This window comes from Fistularia commersonii, chromosome 28 (assembly GCF_037954325.1).
Source record: "Fistularia commersonii isolate RoL2024-O1a breed Wild chromosome 28, RoL_Fcom_v1.0, whole genome shotgun sequence".
Classification (NCBI taxonomy): domain Eukaryota; kingdom Metazoa; phylum Chordata; class Actinopteri; order Syngnathiformes; family Fistulariidae; genus Fistularia; species Fistularia commersonii.
Genome location: NC_141311.1, coordinates 1,921,935 through 1,944,601, shown reverse-complemented (window position 1 = coordinate 1,944,601; position 22,667 = coordinate 1,921,935). Strand labels below are relative to the sequence as shown.

Below are 22,667 nucleotides of genomic sequence, written 5' to 3'. Positions count from 1 at the left end.
TAAATAGAGAGAAAGAAGACAGACGATACCAAGACATCCAGGAATAAATAGACACCAGCAACAATAACGACGTCAGGGATAATAACGGACGACATAAAGGAACAGTAAGGGTGAAAAATACACAACCAGAACTAAATGACAATACAAATAGAGTGACATTAGCAATGACAAGAATCAAGCAAATAAACAAAAATAGGCAGGGAGCGTGTGGGCTGGGACCAACATGGAGAAGAAAGACAGCAGAGTTTGGGCATGAATGGGTAAGGTGGTGAGGTGGTGTTAGCACAGATGCACCTCAGGCAGAGTTGTGTGTCGTCCAGACTGCTGTTCTCCAGTGTGACGGCCGTGGGCACGAAGGAGCGTCTGGTTCTGCACCTTCTGGGGTGGGATGAAGGACCTGCACACCGGCCACAGCTGGTGGTGCAGGGGGCGGGAAGGATGGTCCAGGATAGCTCCCGGTATGTCCTTCACCCTCCTCGCTGATGGTCCGGGTTTGGTCCTCACTATCTTGTTGACCCTGCTGACCTGACCGGTCCTGACCCAAGAAGAGTGGGCCGGCTACCATGGACTGGTAGAAGATCTTGAGGATCTACAGGCACCAAACTACCTCAGGAAGAACATCCTGCTCTGACCCTTCCGACCGAGAGCATCTGTGTTGTGTGACCAGTCCGGTTTATTGTTAATGTGGACTCCAAGGTTCTTGTAGGAGTCCACTATCTGCGCCTCTTCACCCACGATGGTGATCGGTACCTGCCTCCTCCGGTTCTTCCGGAAGTCCACAACCACGTCCTTGGTCTTGGAGATGTTGAGAAGGAGGTGTTTCTGGTTGCTCCACTCAACAAAACTGGCTATCAGACCTCTGTGCTGCTACTCGTTGTCAAAGTTGATGCATTCGACGATGGAAGACCTCTAGGGGTAGCAGGAACCGGAGTTGTACCGGAAGTCGGAGGCGAACCCAACCTGGTGTTGTCGAAGGCTCCCGAAGATGCCGTGGATATAATCACCATATCCTAACCCGAGTGGATCACAGTGGATCCCGGTTTGCCCTGCAACGTCTGATGAGTAGAAAACCCCAGTCGGTCATACGCTGAGCAAGAACCTCCAGGGAGGTGCTGAGCGGGTTCCATTTTCGGTTTAAGTTCACAATCAACTAGCGAACAACAGCTTCGTGTAGAAAAATAGAATTTAATGTGCAAGTCATTCACTTCACTTTGACACCCTCGTAAAGTTGAAACGCACGAGCGCCGACCAGCCCGGCCTCCGAATATAGAATCCCGTGATAAAATTACCTGCAGTTTACAGACGCCGAGCTCGTCCTTCTTGACGGTCCGCTGTCACCGGGCCGGCGCGGGAAACCTCCGTCCACACAAAGAGAAGCAATCTAGCAGCATTAATTGGAATCAAGCACGTAGCATAGTCGATTCTGACCCCCCACCCCGCAACCTGACGCCACAGGGATCGGTTCATTCAGTAAAAAAAAAAATTTTAAAAAAGGCACAGAAGCCAAAATTAAACGCTGAAACGTCAGTGATTCAAGTTGCGAATCGGTCCGTACAAAAATAAAAAAAGTTCAGTGTGTGTGCAGTGGACAGGCTCACAGAGAAACATTGCACAATGAAACTACCGGAAGGTTCCACGGTTCTGCGCGCCCAGGCCAGAGATTTCTTTCGAAGCAAACACTACTTTCTTGGACGTTGTAAAATAATAATAATAATAATAATAATAATTAAAAAAAGTTCTCTCAGTCCACTTACAAAAACAAGTCCTAGGTCACTCCCCTGGCGGTCGGCCCTCTCGGAGGCAGATGGACGGACGGGTCAGTCGGGAAATGCTGGGACCCCCAGTGAGCGGAAGGCACTTGATGCAGGATGCGGTCCCAGGCGCTGCAGGCCTGGTCCTCGCCGCCTCCACTCCTTAAGGCGTGCGCCGGGGCCAGCTACTCAGACCGGTTCGCCATCCGACGGCCGAAGTTGCGTCTCGGGTTCCCCTGTCCCAAGCGGCTCCGAGGCGGCGGTCTGACAGAGTGAGTCGGTCCGTGTTCTTGGCGCCGGAGCGGACGAAGGGGGGGAGGGCTCGGCGTCGGGGACCCGCGGCGGCTGTAGCGTGTCCGTGGGTTCCCGGGCCGGCGAGGGGGATGGGGGTGGGGTTTTTGGGAGGCGCTGATTGGGCGGCTCGCTTTGTCCGTGCGCGTTTGCGATCTGCACAACGGTGGAGTAGTAAGGCAGGAAGGGTCTCTCCGCCGCACAGGTCCGCATAGCCAGGTAGGTGTGCATCAGCAGGTGCGGGAACCGGGACGTGAAATAGCAGACAAAGTCGTCCGGGATGGAGCCCAGGGTCTCCTGGACCTCCGCCGGCAGCTCCCGGTAATGATGCTTCTGTGGCGGGAAGACAAAACGCACGTTTGACGGCGGGGAACACCTCGGCGGGTTTTCTCGGTCGCCTCCCGACCTCACCTTGTTCCTCATCGCGCGGAGGAGGTCTCGGACCGAGCCGCCCTTGTAGGAGCGGAACTTCCTCAGGTCTGTGAACGGAAAGCGGGTCAGCGTCGGAGATGAACGCGCAGCCGCCGAGCGTTTCCCGAAACTCCGGGAGCGGCCGCGGCTCTCGGACGTCTACCCTTAGCGAGGAAGAGCCCGCAAACAAGGGGCTCTACACATGCGACGGATCCAGACCTGTCTGCAGAGGCACGGTGATGTGCTCCCTCCAGTCTCCCTTGACGACCGCCCTGCCTCCTCGCTCCAGCTGCCTCACGATCGGCCCGTCCAGCGGCTCCTTCTCGATTCGGTCGCTGACGTCCTGCGATCGGCCGGAGGAGATCCGCGGGTGAATTTTCTCCGTCCCGTTCCCCGGGTCGCCGACGGGTTACCGCGCACCGACCTGAAAGAACTGCAGCTCCTTCTCCAGGCTCCAGAAGAAAGGGTGTTTGAGAACGCACTCCGCCGAGGGCCTCCCGTGAGGAGCCGTGCTCAACATCTGCTCGATGAGGTCTCTGGCCACGATGTCCCCTGGTTACAAATCAACGGCGCCGACGCGGCGGTCATAAAAAGCTCGAAACCTGCGGAGGAGTCCTTCTTAGCTCGGGCCCTCACCGTGTCTGTCGGCCTGCAGGTGGTCCAGGCCGTAGGTGCCCAGCAGGATGTTCGCTTGCCTCTGGAGCGACTTTCCAAAAGGGTGGCTGCCTTGAGACACGACGTAGTAGAACACGCAACCGGCCGAGAAGATATCCACGGCGCAGGTCTGGAGGGGACCAGAGGACAGAGATGATACGGCAGTCAGCGCCCGCGGTCTTCAGACAGAAATAAGGATTGTGACCCTTGAGGAACGTGCTCATGGTGAAGGACTAGGAGACATGAAGTGCAGTCCACAAACCCTCAAGAGACACTGTGGCTTCGCTGGCAGACCAGGAACTGCTGTGTTTACTGTGACTAAGACTGTTGGCAGCGGAATGCATGAAGACAAATAAATTAGACATCACACCCAAATTGCACAGATGAGCCCCATGAGTTTGTTATACTAATAATGAAAAAAATATTAACAATACTACCAATAATCTAATGTTATTATTAGTGTTATCTAATGTAGTTATAATTAGTGTTATAACCAATACTAATACTACTCCTAATAATATTTTCAGCGAAAACGTGCTGAATCTTTGCAACAATCATCCCGCGGTTTGAAAGCTACTTTGGTGAACCGAGATTCCGGATTCAAAGTGTTTATTGTCACGTGCAGTTCAGAAATGTGTGTCCTTGAGCAGTGACATCCCTACTTTGTTTTCAGCCGTGCATTTGGATGCGCACTGCTATGCACTTTTTAATTCCTCTTCCTTCAGCTCAAGAATATTCAAATCTTTGTACTTTTTAAGACCTTAAAACACTTTATAGCCTTGACTTTGACACTTTATGGTTTTATTTGTATTTCTTACTCTCCCTCCTTCCTACTATTATTGATTATTGTTGTTTTACTTGAAACTCTGGCACAACAATGTCCTTCGGGATAAATAAAGCTGTTCTTCTTCTTCTAGGTAGAAAACCAGTGAGCACTGCGATGGTAATACAGTTATTCTTTGAGGTTGATCTATATTTTTCGTTAATAAGGATACAATGTCGTGCAGAGGTGTACGTAGAATGATTTTATAGACAAATGATACTGTTTCTAGTTGCGGCGGCGAGCAGGGGGCAGGAAATCTGCTCCCCTGGAGCCGATGGACGGCAGCCTACCGCTCACGGTTCATTCATGAGGATGAATTTCCCCATGATTTATCAAGTATAGCCGCTGATAAACGTGGGCGCCGGATGTTCCCCCTCCGCTCACCGGGTTGTCCTTGCAGTCCTCGCTGAGAACCTCCGGTGCGATCCAGCCCTCCGTGCCGGGAACCCCGGACCTCCTGCTGAAGCTGTGGCGTCCCACGGCCAGCTTCTTGCACAGGCCGAAGTCGGAGATCATGGCGCGCACCCGTCCGTGCGCGTTGGGCATGGACACCAGGATGTTGTGCGGTTTCAGATCTCTGTGAACTGAGGGACACCCGTGTTATCGCGGCGGATCCGGATGGCGCGGGGGGTCGGCACGGCGGCCGCGTTCTCCTCACCGATGTTGAGGGAGTGCAGATGCGCCAGCCCCGACGTGGTCTGCTGGAGCAGCGTCGCCGGCTCCAGCCCGTGCCGATCGAAGTCCTCCTTCTCCACGTACTAGACGGACGACAACGGTCAGCGCGATCCGGCGGTTTTCTTTCGCGGCGGCGGAGCTTCCGTACCTCTTGCAGGGAGGCGGCGCACAGCTCGATGGCGATGTACTGGAACTGCCGGTCCCGCTCCGTGCAGAAGTACCGGATGACGTTGGGGTGCTCGTCCGACTCCCTGAGCAACTGGACCTCCCGGTCGGCGAAGCTGAAACACTCGGGGAGGATCCTCTTCACCGCCACGGGGCGGTTGTCGAACTGGCCCCTGGCGGGAGGACAGACGCGTTTCAGGTTCTACCGCTCGAACCGCAGATTCTACCGCTCGAACCGCCACGACTCACTTGTAGACGATGGTGCCTTCGGCGCCGTGACCCAGGACCTGCTTGGGGTGGAAGGTGATGTTTCCCACTCGGACGACGTTGGAATCCTCCTCTGGGGAGACAGAAGGTTCGGACGGAGGAGGGGGAGACAAACACCGGGTGTTATTCTTCTCCCGTCAAGTCGAAGTCAACTTTTGTCAATTTCTCTGCAGGTGCAGGACATACAGAGGAACGGAGAAGATGTTTCTCACGATCCCACAGTGACATGAATTTAACAAAATAATAATTTAGAGTGCCAACTAACAGTAAAAAAGCGCACGGTTACATTAAAAAGACAGAATATATGTGTGTGAATGAGAGGAACCCGGGTGGAGCGGTGAGGCTGCGGGGAGTGGAGATCAAGAAGCTGGAGGATCTCAAGTACCTGGGGTCTACAGTCCAGAGCGTAGGAGAAAGGGTGGAAAAGAGGTGAAGAAACGGATTCAAGCAGGTCGGAATGGGTGGAGAAAAGTGTCAGGGGTACCAAGAGATAGAAGACTTTCAGCCAGAATAAAAGGAAAGGTGGAGGAGACACTGGTGAGATGATCTACAAACACTGATAATGACCAAAAGACAGCAGGCAGAACTAGAGGTTGCAGAGATGAAGATGTTGAGGTTCTCTTTGGGAGTGACCAGGATGGAGAGGATCAGGAATGAGTCTATCAGAGGAACAGCACATGTTAGATGTTTTGGAGAGAAGGTCAGAGAAGCCAGACTGAGATGGTTGGGTCATGGACAGAGGAGGGATAGTGAATATATTGGTAGACGGATGCTGGAATTGGAGCTGCCAGGCAAGAGGTCTGGAGGAAGACCAAAGAGAAGATTTATGGACGTAGTGAGAGAGGATATGAAGGTAGTTGGTGTGAGAGAGGAGGAGCCAGAGAATTAAGTTAGACGGAGAAGGTGGATTTGCTGTGAAGACCCCTGAAGGGAAAAGCCCAAAGGAAAGTAAGAATCTGTCACAGGGGTGCAGGACATGTATGACCAAGACAAAAGTGATGACGGCGATGGCTTAAATATGAACACTCTGTTCATGTCTAAACCATGGGGAAGATCTGGGCATAAGGTTGATGAAGGTGGAGCCGCCAGGCAAGAGGTCTCAAGGAAGACCAAAGAGAAGATTTATGGATATGAAGGTAGTTGGTGTGAGAGAGGAGGATCCAGAGAATAGGGTCGGATGGAGAAAGTTGAGTCGCTGTGGCGACACCTGACGGGAAAAGCCGAAAGAAGAAGTTATGTTTTTGCTTGAAACTCTGGCACAACAATTTCCTTCGGGATAAATAAAGTTGTTCTTATCTTATCTTTTGTTTTTGTCTGCAGTTTAGTGCAAAGGTCAGTCAGTAGTACCATGATGGTAAACCCTGCAGCACGAAGCTTTTCTCAGTGCAAAGTAGAAGCAGCAGCAGCAGCAGCGGCGGCGGTTACCTCCATCTTCGTGCTCGTTGGCAGAGCTGCCCAGCTCGGACACGGACAGATTGGAGTGGTTGGAAGCCCGCGGGGTGACGTTGGGGCTGCTGTGATCCGAGCACTCCGAGCGAGCGTGGCCCGCCTCCAGGTAGTCGCTCTCGGGGACCAGACCCAAGCCCACGTCTGCCGGGGGGAAAGGCTGCTGCCTCTGCAGCAGCTCCAGCCTCTCCTCCATCTGCCTCTGGAACTCCTGATGCTGCAGCTGCTGCTGCTTGTGCACGCTCTGCAAGGACGGGGAAGATACCAGGAAACAACATTACGGTGGACCCTCGCTACTTGGCGGTTCGGCTTTTGCGCCCTCGTTACGTCGCTGATATTTAGGTGAAACTCAGTTCTTGCGATTTATCGTCTTTAGTGTTTTTGTTTGTTTGGTTTTTTTTTTTTTTGCAGTATTTGAAACATTTTTCGTGATGAAATAGCCATAATCTAGACCTAGAAATAATTTAAAAAATATGTAAAAGGAACAATATTAGTAAAATTCAACTATAATTCATTTTATAAAAGTAATACAATAAAAGATCTCCTTAGACCGCCATGCGGATCCATCCGACGCGGCTCCCTGTGGCTTTTGAAGATGATCGAGTATTTAATCAAAATGCATTTTATTTTAGTTTGTCATAATTTTAAATGTGAACATCTCAAATATTTTTGTTTGCTCTTAATAAACGACCGCACGCCCCAGTAAAAGGATGACAGCGTGTCTTTTTTTGGAGTTCAAAATATTATGTCGCATGCAATGTCATTTTGTTTATCCATTCAAAGCGTTTATATTCACATGCACGGTGAAGAAACGGGTTTCCCTGTACAGTGAAATTCCTACTTTGCTGTCCGCAGTGCATAGCACTGGGATCCATAGCATACAGGCAAAAAATGATGTGCCTTGTTACTTCATCTTAAATATCAAAAGGGTCTTGTGGCTCCTGGTGTTCGCTTGACTGTAGGGAAAGGGGGCCAAACTGCTCTTTGAGCGGTAAAGGTTGCTGAGCCCTCGCCTAGAACGATGTTTCTGAAGAAAAAAAAAAACGGCAGTACAGCAGAAGGCTCAGGTAGGTTCGTTGAGGGTTAATATTTGTGGAAATATACCGCTCAAAATAATAAAGGGAACACTTGAACAACACAATGTAACTCCAAGTCAATCACACTTGTGTGAAATCATAGTGTCCACTCAGGAAGCAACACAGATTCATTTTCACTTGTTTTAAGGACATTACATCAAAGTTGGATCAGCCTGGAGTTTGTTTTTACACTTTAATTTTGAGTGTGATTCCTAATCCAGACCTCCATGGGTTGATACAATTGATTTCCATCGATCATTTTGGTGTGATTTTGTTGTCGGCACATTCAACTGTGTAAAGAGCAAAGTATTTCATAAGAATATTTCATTCATTTAGATCTAGGATGTGTTTTTTAAGTGTTCCCTTTTTTTTTTTTGAGCGGTGTAATATCAAAATGATCACGTCTCCTCTTCGCGGGGAGGTTCTCGGAACGTAACTCCCCCGAAAAGCGAGGGTCTGCTGCATTACCGTCGGCGGCAGGGACTCCAGTGCCCGCTAGGTGGTGCTGAGTGACCCACCTTGGGATATGTGATCACAAAGGCCACCCAGCCGGCCAGGAGGAACGTGGAGAAGATGATGGTGGCCAGGTCTTTCAGCACGGAGTCCACGGCGGCCTCTGTCCGCGCGGTGCGACCGCTCAGCCCGGGTTCTCGGACGGCTGTTTCGGGGAGCGAGGAAGGAGGGCCGTCGTCCATGCCGCTATCGTTCACCTTCTAGAACGTGAGGGGAGGTGAGGGTCAGGAGGGATCCCGGCAGGTCCTCAGATGCATGACCGTCACTCACCTCCTCCACCTTCTTGTCGGTGGTCGGCGGGATGACGTTGCCTTGATTGCGGGGAAAGCTATCGGGGAACTTTTCCAAGATCTTGGTGTGAGCTTCTGGGGGCGTCTCATGATGCCCTGAGGGGGGAGAACCTGCTCGTCATTGTGGTCAAAACAAGCGTTCCGTCTCCTCTGGACCTCCTGTCCTGCACTCAGGAGCTCGTCCCACCTTCACCCTCTCCTTCAAATCCCCCCCAAATGATAGGCGTCGGTGACTCTGTACCGATAAGCAGCAGGTAATTCCTCAAGAAGTTGACGCGGTTTCGCTCCCCGAGAGCGGAGTTGAACTTGACGCTGGTGCTGGGCGTGATGAAGCACTCCTTGTCCTCATTGAGCTCCTGGCTGTCTGGACCCTCCAGCATGGGGAAGGAGCTTCCCCGAGGCTGCGGACACAGGAAGGAAGATGGTTGGATGGAGGGAGCGGCACATCCTCGCTCCCGACGCCTCAATCCGAGTTCCCTTAGCGCCGCAAACCGACCCCCTCTCGTCAGTTTTCGACAAATCTGGACTTTCGGTTTTGGAGATCTGGAGACGCGGCTGCAGCGTCAGTGGGGGAACGCGATTGCTCATCGACGTAAATACGTTTAGACGTAGACGGAGATGTTGATGTAGACCAGTGTTTCCTAACCACTGTGCCGTGAGAGATCAACAGGTGTGCGGTGGAAAAACACCCCTGTTCACCTGATTGGTCCAAAAATGATTTATTCAATGCAAATCATGTGTCTTGGTGTGTGTGTGTGTGTGTGTGTGTGTGTGTGGGCAGATCCATGAGATGCTCCTCCACTAGATGGCAACAGGACGCCAACGAACCTGTGGATCCACCTGCTGCTGCTGCTGCTCACACGGTGATGCTTGGAGTGAGACGGCGGCAGTGAGAAATGTTTTATTTCACTCTGGACCCTCTGGAGAGCCAGATGAAGGCCCAAGTATGAGCCGTGGTCAGAAGACAGTAAAAAAGGTGAGCTCAGGACATCCAATGAAAGCGAGATTGCGTTTGGATTCACTTTTCCCGGGGAACCCACCGAGCCGACTCCGTTGTGCCTGGTGGACGGGGAAAAGCTGTCCGACAGTGTCGCGGTTCAAAACAAACTTAAACGCTGTCTCCAAACTAAACAGCCTTCACTTCAAGATCAGAACATAGACTATTTGATTCATGTGTTTAAACAGACGGAGAAAAGGGGAGCGTCGTTGAAGAAAACGACCGAGACGAGTGAGAAGCTGTGAAAGCTAGCAACAAAGATGCTGGACTCATGGCTTAACCCAAACAGGCCCACGCTGTGGCAGAGACATACATAACACTGCCTGCCTGCAAAATCATGGTACAAGAAATGCTTGATATTGTTAACGAAACAGCCCAAGACTGCAGTTTCATTCTATTTTGTTAAAAACATTGTTGATATATTTATTTGTTGGTGCGCCGTGTGATTTTTTTCCGATGTCAAATATGTGCCGTGGCTCAAAAAAGGTCGGGAAAAACCGATTTAAAAGTGACGCTCCGGGTTTGTCGCAAAATGTCGAAAAAGGGGTTCCAACGTGTCGGTTTGTGACCGAGGGAACTTTCAAAGCACGGATGACAACACTGTTTGCCGGAGCGGACGTGGCAAGGATGTGAATCACTCACCACCACGGTGACTCCATCGTGCACCAGGGACGGGGAGGCGTAGAGGCTGGTTGAGTATTTACCCACGTACAGAGTGGCCCTGGGAGAGGGAAGACTTCAGTCAGCCGGATGCTCGCGCACATTTAAAGCGACGTGACCTTTTGTCGAAAAGCAAAACAGAAATATCGGAGGAACTGGATCTGCAGCTGTGCCTCTTCAGAGTCAGATCTGCAGAACTTCCTTACATGCTGGCAAGCGTGACTTTGCGCGGTATTCAACCGCGCAAAGTCACGCTTGCCACGGTGAACTCAAACCAAACCGCGCTCACATTAACTTGTTCTTGGGCTTCTTCTCCTTCGGGAACGGGTACTTCCACTGGGTGATGCGGCCGACCTCCCCGGACATAAAGGTGAGGTACCGCAGCGTTTCCACCGCCACGTTGGTGTGAGGGACTTTGCGGAGGCCTTCGCGCTGCCAGATGTACATGGCCACCACGGGGGAGTTGTAGTTCTGAACCCACTGCACGTCTCCGGACTCGCTGTCCACCGTCACCACGAGGCCGTCGCCGTTGGACACAAAATGCGCCATCTCTGCGGGAGGAGCAGAGGCAGAGCTTAGCGTCGGCGGAATAAAACAAACCGCGTAGCGGCCGTGGTGACGAAGACGCTTACTGTATTTGGTGTCGTCGTCGGGGAGGGTGGACGCGTAGTCGGAGTAGGTGGCGTTCCAGCGCAGCTCTCTGCTTTTGGTGTCGTACATCGTGATGGTGTATTCTAACGTCGGGGGGGGGGGGGGAGCCACAGGTTTTACTTTCACATGGCCAACAGGAGGATTTGCATTGTTTCACATTCCTTATGTAACAAAAAACAACAAAAAGAGAGAATCGTCTCGGGAAACCGAAACCGCGACGGGTATCAATTTCTGGGTGTAAATGCAAAGCGGCGTCTCGTTTCTCTTCGGTGAAAAGAGGTGAGGCGCGGAAGGGAAGCCAAACACGACCCTGCCCCGTTTAACATTAGCTGACAAAATAGGTTTCGCGGTCGCGATCCTCCAGGACGGCTGACGGCGTGGAGACACGCAGAGGAGTCGCCGACGGCGAAGATGATTTAAGAAAGAAACGGTCACAGGTGACGGGAGCTACCTGTGCGACCCAGGTAGAGGAGCGAGGAGGAGGGACACAGCATCTCGGCGAAGGACGAGGTCAAGGTCTGCTGCTTCTCACCCGTGAGGAGGTCCACCACGTACCACAGGTCCTGCTTCTTACCTGAAACACAACAGACATGATGACTCGCCTCGGCTCGCGCCTTCACCGCTCGTCCAGAAGGCCCCTGGTTGGATTCTCCATGTTGTCCCTGCGTGGGGTTCCACCGGGTTCTCCTTGAAGGTTCGCTGGACCCCCTTCATCGTGCCAACGGTTGTGCGTCCGCGTACACGAGGCCCCCCGAACCCCGAGTGCAGGCCGAATGGATGGATTAGGGATTTCAGTTTTCACAGATGGCCCGCATGCCTGTGCCTGAACGCGTTGCTTTCCGCTCATTTCTAAAATCTTAGTCAATCCTGGTGGACACGCCTCCAGCTGACTGTGGTTAAAACAAAAATTTAGCAAAATCCCCCCCGCAGTCTGTACTTTGGAGCTTCTGTTAACTGTCTGGAGTTCATGTTCCCCCTCATGTGCAGAGTAAAAAACCGCACATGTGGGGGAACAACAGCGTGAGCACATCGCGAGGAAAACAACAACAACGGACGAGTTTACGCAAAATCAACGGGCAGTGAATCCCGTTTGAACTTGATTGAACATACGTGTGTTTTAATGTTTTACAGCGCGAACCTGGGCGAACCCCAGACACACACACACACACACACACACACACACACACGCCCCGATCATCTGTTTGATTTATAGCTGATTTGTCAAGAGTTCATGAGAATTTCAGCCTCCACTTTTACTTGGTAATGAAGCTCATTTTTCACCCAGTTCTCCCAAACCTGCTCCTCCAGTGGAGCCGCCTCCGCTTATCTAGCTGAAGTAAATGGTTAATGCAAACGGAGGGTGTAGATGGTGACCTTTAGTATCAGCTCAGCTGGAGCTCGCCTGCACGTGCCGGCTTTACCAGCAAGATACTGTCAACTCTGCATACAGAGCGGGCGGCGCAGCGGCGAGAAGGTCGCCGCTCCGATTCCCACGGGAGTCTCCATGTTGTCTGCGCGGGGTCCCTCCGGGTTCTCCGGGTTCCTCCCGCCGTCCCAACACACGACGTGTGGATGGAGCCACGTCTCTAAGATGACCAGTGACCGGGAAGTTGAACGGTTGCATGTCGGGCTGACGCCACTCGTCCAATGACAGCAGGAGAAGCCGTGTGGATCATGCATGAATGAATGAATCAACAAATGAGAGGATGGATAGCTAGCTCTTCAACGTGCTGAGACTAGGACGCGAATAAAATAAAAATGGCCCGTTCATTCGTGAACCTCCTGCATGTTCTTGGACTGCGGGAGGAACCCGGAGGAACCCCACGCAGACACGAGGACATCACGGAGACGCCTCACAACCAGGGAGCTTCTTCTAACCGCTGCGCCGCCCAAAGCAATCTCATCGGTGGATGGAATGCGGTCCATCTCGGTGATCAGGGAGACGGCGGGCCGAGAACGTATGACTCAGTCGCTCTTCCTGTTCTGCATCCCGGACGCCGAAGTTTTGGCGGGAGCTCCCGTTGGTGCAACCGTTATTATTATTATTATTATTATTAGAGACCGGCTTGTTTGGTCCTCGGCGTCCGTGTGGATAATCATCCTTACCCATGTACAGGATGCCATCGGAGCTGCGACAGGGGGACGCCTGGACCAGCTCCGGAATGGTGAACGGTAATTTCTATTGGGAGCACAAAAAAAAAGCTAAAATGTATAATCATGCATGACTTTTGGTCATCTTGAAGGAGTGAGACTTGCGAAACACACACACACACAAGAAACTTCTCAGAGAGTGAGCCATGAGGCGTTCCTCTTTGAGAACAGATCATTGTTTGTGATTACATTAAAAAAAGAAAAGAGGAGTTCCTCTTACGGTGAGGCCTTCGTTGTTCTTCCCTCCCAGAGAATACAGGCTGCCGTCGTTGGGGTCGGGCAGAAAGGCCGGCCTGAGAGACGGGTGGAAAAGACATGTTGTCAACCGGGAGCAGATGGTTTGCACCAGAATATACCGTATTTTCCGGACTATAAGTCGCGTTTTTTTTCATAGTTTGTCGAGGGGTGCGACTTATACTCTGGAGCGACTTATGTGTGAAATAATTGAGCTCTCTGGCTCTGATGTCTGTCTTCCTGGCGTTACCGCTTCATGCAACGCAATCGCCTCTCTATCAGAGCAAGGACGCCGTCCTGTCGGGATCCAGAAAGGCTGGAATATTTGGAACTGCAAGTGCGACTGACGTAGCGACGTACCGGTAGATGAGGAAGCGGCGCACCGTCTACCTTCGGAGTTGGCGAAGTTGTTCAGAAGTGACACCGAAGAAGAAGATTTCCTTTGATTTAATGATTAAGAGTGACACCGATTGTTTGGTTGTAGCATGTGCTATATGCTATCGTTATTTGAATGACTCTTACCGTAATATGCTACGTTAACATAGCCTAGCAGGCACGTTCTCAGTTCGTTGTTTATGCGTCATATAGGCTGTACTTGTTCAGCCTGTTGTTCTCTATTCTATTTTCATGTTAAATTGCCTTTCAAGATGAAATATCTATTCTTGGTGTTGGATTTTATGAAATAAATTTCCCCCCAAAAATGCGACTTATACTCCAGTGCGACTTATATATGCTTTTTCCTTCTTTATTACGCATTTTATGGCTGGTGCGACTTGTACTCCCGAGCGACGTAGAGTCCAGAAAATACGGTAACACAAAGTGGCTGCAGTCACGGGTGTAACAACAACACTCGGAAAAGAAAGGTACGTACTCTGCAACGTGCGTGGGGACCTGAAGAACTGGATCTTCAGGAGGGAGAAGACAAGACGATGAGCGGAGACCGTTGACAAGGTTGAAATGCGGCAGGTGATTGTTGAGAAAGAAAAAAAAATTAAGAAATACAACACATGAGCATCTGTGACATTCACAAAGTCCAGACGCTCCCGGGTGAACGTGCCGGAGCAAAGACATTAAAGTTTTACCACGACGGCTAAAGCAGCCTGATGTTTCCGTGTTTTATTAAAAATATTCGAGCTGTTGTTCCGAGCCTGTAGAAAGGTGGTGAAAATCACCTCGCGCTGGAAATATTGTCATCACTCCAGACTAGATTGCGGATTTGCTTTTAATGTGGGACGTTTAAATTGGTGTAGAGAAGACGAGGGAACACGGGTAAAGAACGTGAAATTGGCGGCCCAGCGGGGCAAACACACACCGCCCAGCAGTGTGAACACACTGGGCGTGGACCAGATGGTGTTGGTGTCGCTGGAGGTGCCCAGAGCCGTGGACAGAGAGGGCTGGACCGGGATTAACACAACATGGCTGAAAGACACGGCGGTCGCCAGCGTTCCGGAGGCGATTGCATAGGGCGGGAAGAAACAAAAAATTTAAAAAAAAAAACAAAAAAAAAAAACAGGAAAATATTGGCTTTCTATGTTCCAAGGAGGGATCGCAACCCTCACAAATAGTATTCCAGGGTTTCTGCAGGCATCGGTTGATCTAACGGGAGATTTTTAAACAAATGTAATGCCCACGTCCAACTGCGGATACGCTTATTTACAATAATGTCAATCATTCCCATCTGGGATGGATTTGGCAGAGTGGCAGACGTGCACATGCCCTTCTAAGTAACAATGGAAATAAAGAATCACGTGGATTTTAACTTTGTGCCGGATTATTAGTGCATATTTATTAGGTCCTTTTCCTTTTTCTCCTCTCCAACTCGGGTGTTGTAACTTTGTGCGCGGCCAGAACACCGGCAGTAAGCAACAGCCAGTTATGCTGATTAAATGATTAAATGTTTACATAGCCTGATCAAAGTAAATTGCAAATGTTATTTGTATTTAAAATGTTAATGCCTCTAATGCTACACAAGGCCTTCATTTTTGCTCAATCCATTCCATGACTTTTAATGCCTCTTAATGACCTGTGGAAACCCTGAATTTGTGTAAACAGATCCAACGTGCAGCTGCAAACAGCGAGAGGACATCATTTAGACCTTCCCCAGATTAACAGCGTCACGTGCTTTACCTGATGTGAACAACAACAAAACGCACAAAGCACATTGATATTCAGCGGCTGCTGCAGGAAGACAGATGAAGCGGAGGAAACGGCCTCCGCCCGGCGATGGTTATTCACGGCGCGGGTATTAGGTGGACGGATCAGCGACCGACGGCCCCACGTCGCTCCGAGTGACCGAATTGGAGGGAGGCTATATTAAGATCCCGACGCCTTGTTGGGCATTCAAATATCCTTATCGCAGGGAAACATCTCGTCAAGCCACCGCGCCGACGGACTTATCCAAAAAAAGGTCCGGGGCCCACGGCGCCGACGTTAACATGGTAACTGCTGCAGTCACCCCGCTACGACCTTGATCGCGGGCTATATTTGCCCCTCTGCCGGTTAATTATTACCCGGTTTCCGGGTAGTAATAATGAGGTGGAAGAAGAAAACTTCACCTGTAAAAGTCACGTCAGAGCAAAGAAGACGAAGAAAGCACGATGAAAAAGACCCCGATCTCTTACCCTCTTTCAGCGTCCATTTGATCGAGCCCGATTTCTTGCTGACGGCGTGCAGGTTTCCCTCCAGCGTGGACACGAAGAGCAGGCTCTCCGGGAGGGATATGGTGGTCGCACCGCAAAACCCCTGCGGAGATACGACCCCCGCCAAACAAAAAAAAAAAAAAAAACAAGTTGGTAATCAAGTGGAGATGAAAACCGGGTAACATGACCTTAAACATCACATAACTTCAGCTCACATCTTTTATTTATTCATTTGGTTGTTCTTGGACTCTTTGTTTATCAGCATAAAGCCATTACCGTGGGCCAGCAGCCGCCGCCGTTTTGGGGAAATATATTTCGCCTCATCGCCATGACAACAAGGCAGACAAAGATCTAACCGAGGGGAAGCGTGTGCGCACACGGTGGCAGGAAGCGAAGGGTGAGATGAGCTGTCGGAGAAATTGAGGGCTGGAGCCAAGGGTTGCAACATGATGGAGTGTGTGTGTGTGTGTGTGTGTCCCCTATCATAACAACAAGTCATCGCTCCAGCGGGGAGTATGTCCCCTCCCTTATTTCTTCACATCACAGCATTTTATGCGACGTCGCAGCCTCCCTTCTGACATCACCCGATGACACACACACACTTTCCTATTTTGTGTTTTTGAAATAATAATGAATCAACAAATAACCCTGCCTTTTGGCCCCTGCACCAAGAATGACGTGAAGCGCAATGAGCTCCAGCGGCGCCATCCTCAAAACGCCCCCCCGCTCATCGCAGTTTGGAGTCATCGGACGGTCGCGGGCGACGACCGATGGACCTGGACGTCCTGGACTTTGTAAATTCCCCGTTTGACGGCTGGTCCTCTACGCTTCGACAAGTCACCCCGAGCGGGTTCAGGGCTGGAAAAGGAAGTTCTGACAGATCCCTTGAAGCGGCGAGGCAGATCAACCCCATCCTCCTGCTGGAGCCTTCTTGATGAAGATCTCTGACTAATCCCCCCTAAATACGTCCCCCGACGGACGTTTGCATACAGTGCAGATTACCCTTCAGTAATTACAAACACGCTAATCTCCGTATTTAGCCATCTTTAACAGGAGGGGGACGACATGGGTGGCCAGAAGCGCTTCGGTGCCTCCTCTTGGGCAAACACCTTGCGTCTCTTTACAAAACTCAGAAAGTCCAGTGCTGTGGGTGATGGCTAAAAATCAATGTTGACCCTGTGGGCGGTGGAGTTTCAACTCCGGGGGGGCGTGGCGGGGCGAAAATACAGTACATTTAAAGGATTTTTATGTTTATCGCGGGGGAAACGAGGCCCCCGTCCGGTTTGCCTTCAAAGTTTATGGTTTAATCTCACAGCCTATAAGCATGTGTGTCAACAGCGTGCACCTGGGACTGTTCACACTGTGCTCAACACCGCAAACACTACTTAGCTGTGTGTGTGGGTGTGTGTGTGTGTGTGTGTGTGTGTCAGGACCATCAACAGGGTTCTTTGCCTCAATAACAAATATCTCTCGAAACATCTGTTGGCCTTTTCACGACACATCCAGTTGGATGGGTGACAGCGAGAAGGTCCCAGGACATCTGTTTCACAAAGCCGGGCCAGTGTGAGACTGAAAACCTGGGTTATGATGCTCCTTCCGAAAGGCCGGGGGAATTGAGGTATTCCCCGTTACTTTGCTCTCCTGTGCGTAGACAATAATATTTAGTTCTTGCGTAAGTGAATTACATAATACCACGGAACATGGGCCAAGCCCAAGTCTTTACAAGTTCTGAGATCTCCTCTTTCCTCTCCGCAACCAGGCCAGACATTGCTCAAGCGCCGTGGTCACACGAGTAAAGTGCTCCCGATACCCCGGCCAGCAGCCTCAAGTGTCAGCATGCTTCACCGCTTCCAGCGGCGCCGCCAAGCAACTTTACAGAACGCCGACTCTGCCGCCGATGCAAGTGCGTAAGAAGGTGACGAACCCTTCGTTCTAGACGCACACGCTGGCAGCCAGAGCGTGACGTGCTAGCTTGCGCAGCAACATCCAGAGAAATAGATCGAGACCAGAAACGGTCTAAATGGAACGGCGCCGTTCTCGTTCGGGTTCGTGCATACGGAAGCATCACAGACGGTCATTTGTCCTCGGACCAGCGCCGCTTTGACAAATGCGACCGGGAGATTTCACTCATCGAGGCTTGTGGGCGAGGGAACGGCTGCCACATGGAATGGAATTTTGCACGATGTATCACAGTTGGCAGACCAAGAATACAGAAGAAAAAAAAAAAAACAACGTCAGTGCGCCGGACTGGAATTGCGCAATGTACTGCGAATGTGTGTCTTTCCGATACTCAATTCTATTTGAGCTAAATGTTTTTGCATGAACTCTCTGATGCGGTGGATTCTCAGAGCTGGTCTGGTGAGATAAAGTTTGCTTTGGTGCAGAACAAGAGCACAGGAGCTTATTAATGACATAGCCGGTGCGGCGCAGCAAAGGTTTAGCATAATCAGACGGATTTAAACGTTTTCATAAGAAAAGCCGTCATGAGAGGGACTGTTGGGAAAGTGTACTGGCTTATCTATCGCTCTTATATCCTGCATTCAGAAGGAGTTGGGTTTCTCCGGAGGGCATTTGACTTACTTCGGCGCACCAGACACCGGGGGGGGGAAGGAAAGAGGCTGGCGCAGATATTTCCCATGATGGAACAATCACCCAAACCCAACTTCTGTCTGACATTTGGGTGAAATACCAGAAATACAGCAAGCAGAGGCAACATTATCAGCTACGCTGTGGAGAGGATGTCACATGTCGGCCTGTACTCAGAAATGTGCCAAAGCACAGCCAATCTACTGTTGTGATAAGATAGCGAAAGACTCCAACCAACAAACAACAAAAACAGCCTGTTTCCGTTCGACGAGATCGTCTAAAAATACGCAAATGTAACAAAAATGTGACTAAATTGGACGCGCTACAGCTCGGGAACGTGTAGTCATTAAAGAAATATTAGCATTACTCCGCGAGCACAGATAAGTGACGTGAGGTTTTAAGTACAAGGTTAGAGGCCATAATCTACAGCGGGAAAAGCCTGCTACAATAGCAAGCTGACTTTTAGTCACTTGGGCATCTTTCATTCAATGGAAGATCAGCTTGGCTCAAACAAGATATCATATTACATACTTTGAACTTTTTTTCCAGGACTCTTTCCGTTTTATCGCTCACATGTCGTCCCCGGTGAGTCGATAGCCAATCATCTGCCGCCTTCTACGGTACACTATCCAGCACGTTCGGAGAAAACCCTGAACCATGATAGCGGTAAGAAAATCCTCTTTACGCCGCAGCTTAAGCTCAAGCGGTTAACGAGGTTGCTCGTGGAAGATGATCCGGGTCTGAGCAGAATCGATCACCAGCAAACCGTACCCATGATGCCCCCTTCGACATTTCTGTTTATCCCGAATTTCGCATGCGTTAAGTTGTGTTTAATGGCAACTCACTGCAACCCGGAACTGAATAAATAAGAAATGATAACATGCTAATGACAAGCGCTTGTCATCGAGGTGCCGCACAGACGACGAGAAGCGACAGTGCGACACGCGGAAATGGAAAATCACTCATTCATTCATTCATTCACGGTCAATGTAACCAGGGACGTGTTGGCGGCGGAGCTTTCCCATGAACCCGTTGCATCTTATGGCAATATCCTCCATTTATTATAAATGTGAAGGGAGCACAACATTTGAAAACTGATTTCTTTTCACTTCTTTTGCCGTTGCCAAAAGTAAACTTTTCAGATAACTGGTCAGAATCCTACAGGCCAAAGTCCAGCGAATTTCCATTCGTGTCATCACCCAACCTCGAGCCATCCACACACAGTTATGCCGCGTATCTGAGAAGCACAGAGATCGAAACACTGAGTATTCAGCCGCGCTTGCGTCGGGTCAGGTCACACTGCATCTGACCTTCACATGATCAAGTTTAAAGTGACCGTTTTAGATGTAGGGGAAGGGGCAGATGCTTCTTTATTGATTTTGCCCTGGCGTGGCGCGAACTGCAAATGATTGAATCAAGGTGACAACAAATGAAGTGCAAATCATGTCATACTTTAGTTTCGGGCTTCCTGCAGCTGGCGCTCACCGAAACCGTCCTGCTTCTCTCAACTAGTATCTGATCGACTGAGAAGAAAACTTTCTCAGAACTGAAGTGGGGGTTGGATTCTGTCATTTGGAGCAGATTCAGTTTCCAATCATATCTGACGCATTTACAGTTGAAAATTGTATGTTTGCACATGTACGTTCATCAAATATCTCCAAGTCAGCATACTCGATGTGATTGGTGTTTGTTAATTTAGCAAAATGACAACATATGGCAGGACCAACCCAAGACAAGACTGCTGTGCATGTAAAGTTCTCTGAGAATTAATCACATTTATCACAGGTGACAAATAATAGCACAGTATGAGTTTCTCCTGAAGAAGCTCACGGTGGAGAATTAGCTTGGAGCCCAGCTGGAAGCGGTCTCCTATATTCCCCCAACACTTTTCCGACTTGTCATACTTTATAATGGGAATGAATTTACGTTTGACAACTTTAATCCGCATTTGTTCGAAAGACTTAATGTCCGAAAATCCGGAATGAGGAGGAGCACTGCTGATCGGGAAGCTAATGCTAGCTTGGACTTGTGGCAAGAAAACACGCAGCATTGAGACGGCGGCGAACGTTAGCCGGCGGACACACGGCTGAGCCCGGACCTCGAACACTCCCCAGCCCGGCTGGCACACAGACACCGTCCGTGTTTTTGGTGTTGACAGGTAGCGGGGAGCTATTCCACCTCCGGTTAGCCCCTTCTCACCTTTAGTGGGAAAGTAGCGCAGCACAGCAAAGCCAAGATGCACCATCCCAGGGCCCGTCTGCTAGCTATCCAGTCCATAGCTTCGGGCGTCACACCGGGGCAGACAGCTGGTCCGCGCCGCCGTTGGCTACATGGGAGGCGGCATCCGTCTTCCAGCCAGCCGTTCGAGGGTGTCCGATCGCGTATGTGGGGATAAAGGCACACGGCGACGACTTGGGAGCGCTTCTTCCTGGAGTGAGGAGTGCGGGGGGCCGGACTTGGGGATACATATCCACCGGAGTGGAGGAGGGGAAGCGGAAAGACGCCCTCAGCCAATCAGAGAGGGCTAGCGGACACCGGATGTAGTATAAATTACATCCGGGTCGCCATTTTCTACCGGACTTGTGTAGTTCTGAAAACATTCCTGTGTGTCGCGGTTGTTTTTTTTTCCTCTCTCTTCTCCCTCCTCTTCGGGGGCGACTTTTGCCATGGCAACGCGTTGGCCAGCGTGTCAATTCTCGAGTTATTTTCACGACAGATGATTTGTTTTAGATCGTATTTCCGTGCGTGAGTCTGGGGAGTGTGGGCACGCTGGATCAGGCTAGCTAGGCCGCAACGTGGAAATACGATATAGAGGTAAGTTGGATATTGTAAAATCATTCAACGGGAAAATGATTTTAATCTCTAAATGTGATACGAAAAATAGTTTTTCCACAGGTTCCGATTGAAACCAGATGATCTTCGGATGATCCTGCACCCACGTGGAGGCAGCGTGGCCGAGCAGCTGATCCGGGCCTTCCCTCCTGCAGCCTGAGGTACTCAGCTCCTACCTGGTTGTTTACTATTACCTCATGTATGATGCGATTATTTGCGTTAGACTTCTGATGTGCGATGAAGTCACTCTTCAGACTGACATGTCCAACGAACACCCCCTCCCCGTGTGGCGTGTGGAACACCGCGTTCACATTTGTCATTTGTCCCACAGGCCTCAGCACTGGGTGGATCTCCAGCTCCCTGGAATGTCAGGATTCTAGTAAGTGCAGTGATTCATCTCACGGCCCTGAAGACTGAGGGATGGCTGCGACAGGTCTGTTTCAGATTAAATTCTGAGCTCCCTAGGCCTCGCTCAGGGCGAAATAATGGCACTGAGGCCTCTTTAAAAGGTTTGGCTCAGTAAGCTAACACTTAATGAATGTAACAGAGCTGTTTTTTGAATGCTTTCTGTGAATAAACTTTTACTCCTGTTTTCAATTCTTCAGTCGTCCTCTTTTTAATCCACAAGGCACTATTCCTGAAAGCCTGGCTGGCGCTGGAGTGGTCATTCAGGTAGAGGATAGTGCGAGAGCAGAACTTGTTATAACTGGGGTTTCTTGGCTTTTGTCTCCCAAGTCTCTCTTTTAAAGCAAGGCACAAAATCTTTACAGGTTTCACCATGCAGGCATAACAGGTGTACATCATTAACTTGTGGCAAAGTTATTACATGAGCTTTGTCCAAGCAAAAGGCTTTATTGATCACAACGATCAGAACCGTAACATTCTGTGACATCACTGAACACGACAGCAATGTTTGACACGTTCATCACTGTGCAAATGAACAACACCAAAACCCATGAAAACAAAGGACGTGTCTTAATTGACAGTAATGGCACAAAGACTTCCCCCCCCCACTGAACTGAAGCGACAGGTGGAGCTGCTAACCATGGAGGAATGTTGATTTACGTTAAAGGCACTTTCTGCCTCATACACTTAGCAACACACGTGAATAGAAAAGAAGTCACCTGGAAAGCAACTGCGTGTCTTGGCAGGTTACAAACGTGTTGTTGCTCTGGATTATTGGTTGTCTGTGTACAATACAGAAAGAACAGCAACTTAACAGAACACATTAAAAATATGGCTAATTTTCTGGCAAATGTACAAATAAAACCGGAAAAGCAGATTATCTTAACCGCTTTCTACCAACGAGGTTTTCATTTCCTCCCGCCCTGAAAACTCTCCCTGCAGGCGTGCCTTCAGCTTCCCCCCTCCAATGATCCAAACAGACCGTGTCCTCTGTTCAGCCAATTGCTTATTTGTCACAGTTCACACACACAGTGCCCTTCAGGTAAGACTAACAACGCTTTGGCAACAGAAGCGGCAAATTATTGTCCAACCAGAACGAAATATGAAAAGGGTCTCGAAGCATGTTTACTCCCTAAGCGTGTTATGAGCT

The 22,667-nt window shown here is 50.2% G+C and overlaps 1 protein-coding gene and 1 long non-coding RNA gene across 3 annotated transcripts; one reads left to right on the top strand and one right to left on the bottom strand.

Moving 5' to 3' along the window:
* Window positions 1-1,167: 1,167 nt before the first annotated feature.
* Window positions 1,168-20,730, bottom strand: ern1 (endoplasmic reticulum to nucleus signaling 1). The gene is made up of 22 exons (XM_086175636.1): window positions 20,480-20,730; window positions 15,677-15,797; window positions 13,927-13,960; window positions 13,042-13,114; window positions 12,777-12,849; window positions 11,122-11,244; window positions 10,652-10,753; window positions 10,309-10,570; window positions 10,002-10,080; window positions 8,604-8,763; window positions 8,343-8,458; window positions 8,078-8,272; window positions 6,463-6,727; window positions 5,020-5,110; window positions 4,754-4,943; window positions 4,589-4,688; window positions 4,315-4,514; window positions 3,090-3,237; window positions 2,878-3,005; window positions 2,673-2,796; window positions 2,454-2,521; window positions 1,168-2,375 (listed from the first exon to the last, which is right to left on the bottom strand). The coding sequence occupies exons 1-22, from the start codon at window positions 20,555-20,557 to the stop codon at window positions 1,941-1,943; spliced, it is 3,165 nt and encodes a 1,054-aa protein (XP_086031762.1). The 5' UTR covers window positions 20,558-20,730; the 3' UTR covers window positions 1,168-1,940.
* A 119-nt stretch (window positions 20,731-20,849) lies between these two features.
* LOC147217130 (uncharacterized) lies at window positions 20,850-22,359 on the top strand. 2 transcript variants are annotated; one of them, XR_015108935.1, is made up of 4 exons: window positions 20,850-21,094; window positions 21,165-21,273; window positions 21,444-21,621; window positions 21,718-22,359. It is a non-coding gene; the product is annotated as an uncharacterized LOC147217130 (long non-coding RNA). The 2 variants fall into 2 exon arrangements; XR_015108934.1 differs by lacking the exon at window positions 21,718-22,359 and having other exon boundaries at window positions 21,444-21,709.
* Window positions 22,360-22,667: the final 308 nt, after the last annotated feature.

Bases quoted from the DNA above. Each gene is read 5' to 3' on its own strand.
- ern1 (XM_086175636.1), bottom strand. From the start codon at position 20,557: ATGGACTGGATAGCTAGCAGACGGGCCCTGGGATGGTGCATCTTGGCT. The intron at 13,115-13,926 runs GTACGTACCTTT...CCCGTCTCTCAG, and splicing joins GTCCCCACGCACGTTGCAGA to GCCGGCCTTTCTGCCCGACC. The intron at 2,797-2,877 runs GTCGGTGCGCGG...GGCCGATCGCAG, and splicing joins AGGAGCTGCAGTTCTTTCAG to GACGTCAGCGACCGAATCGA.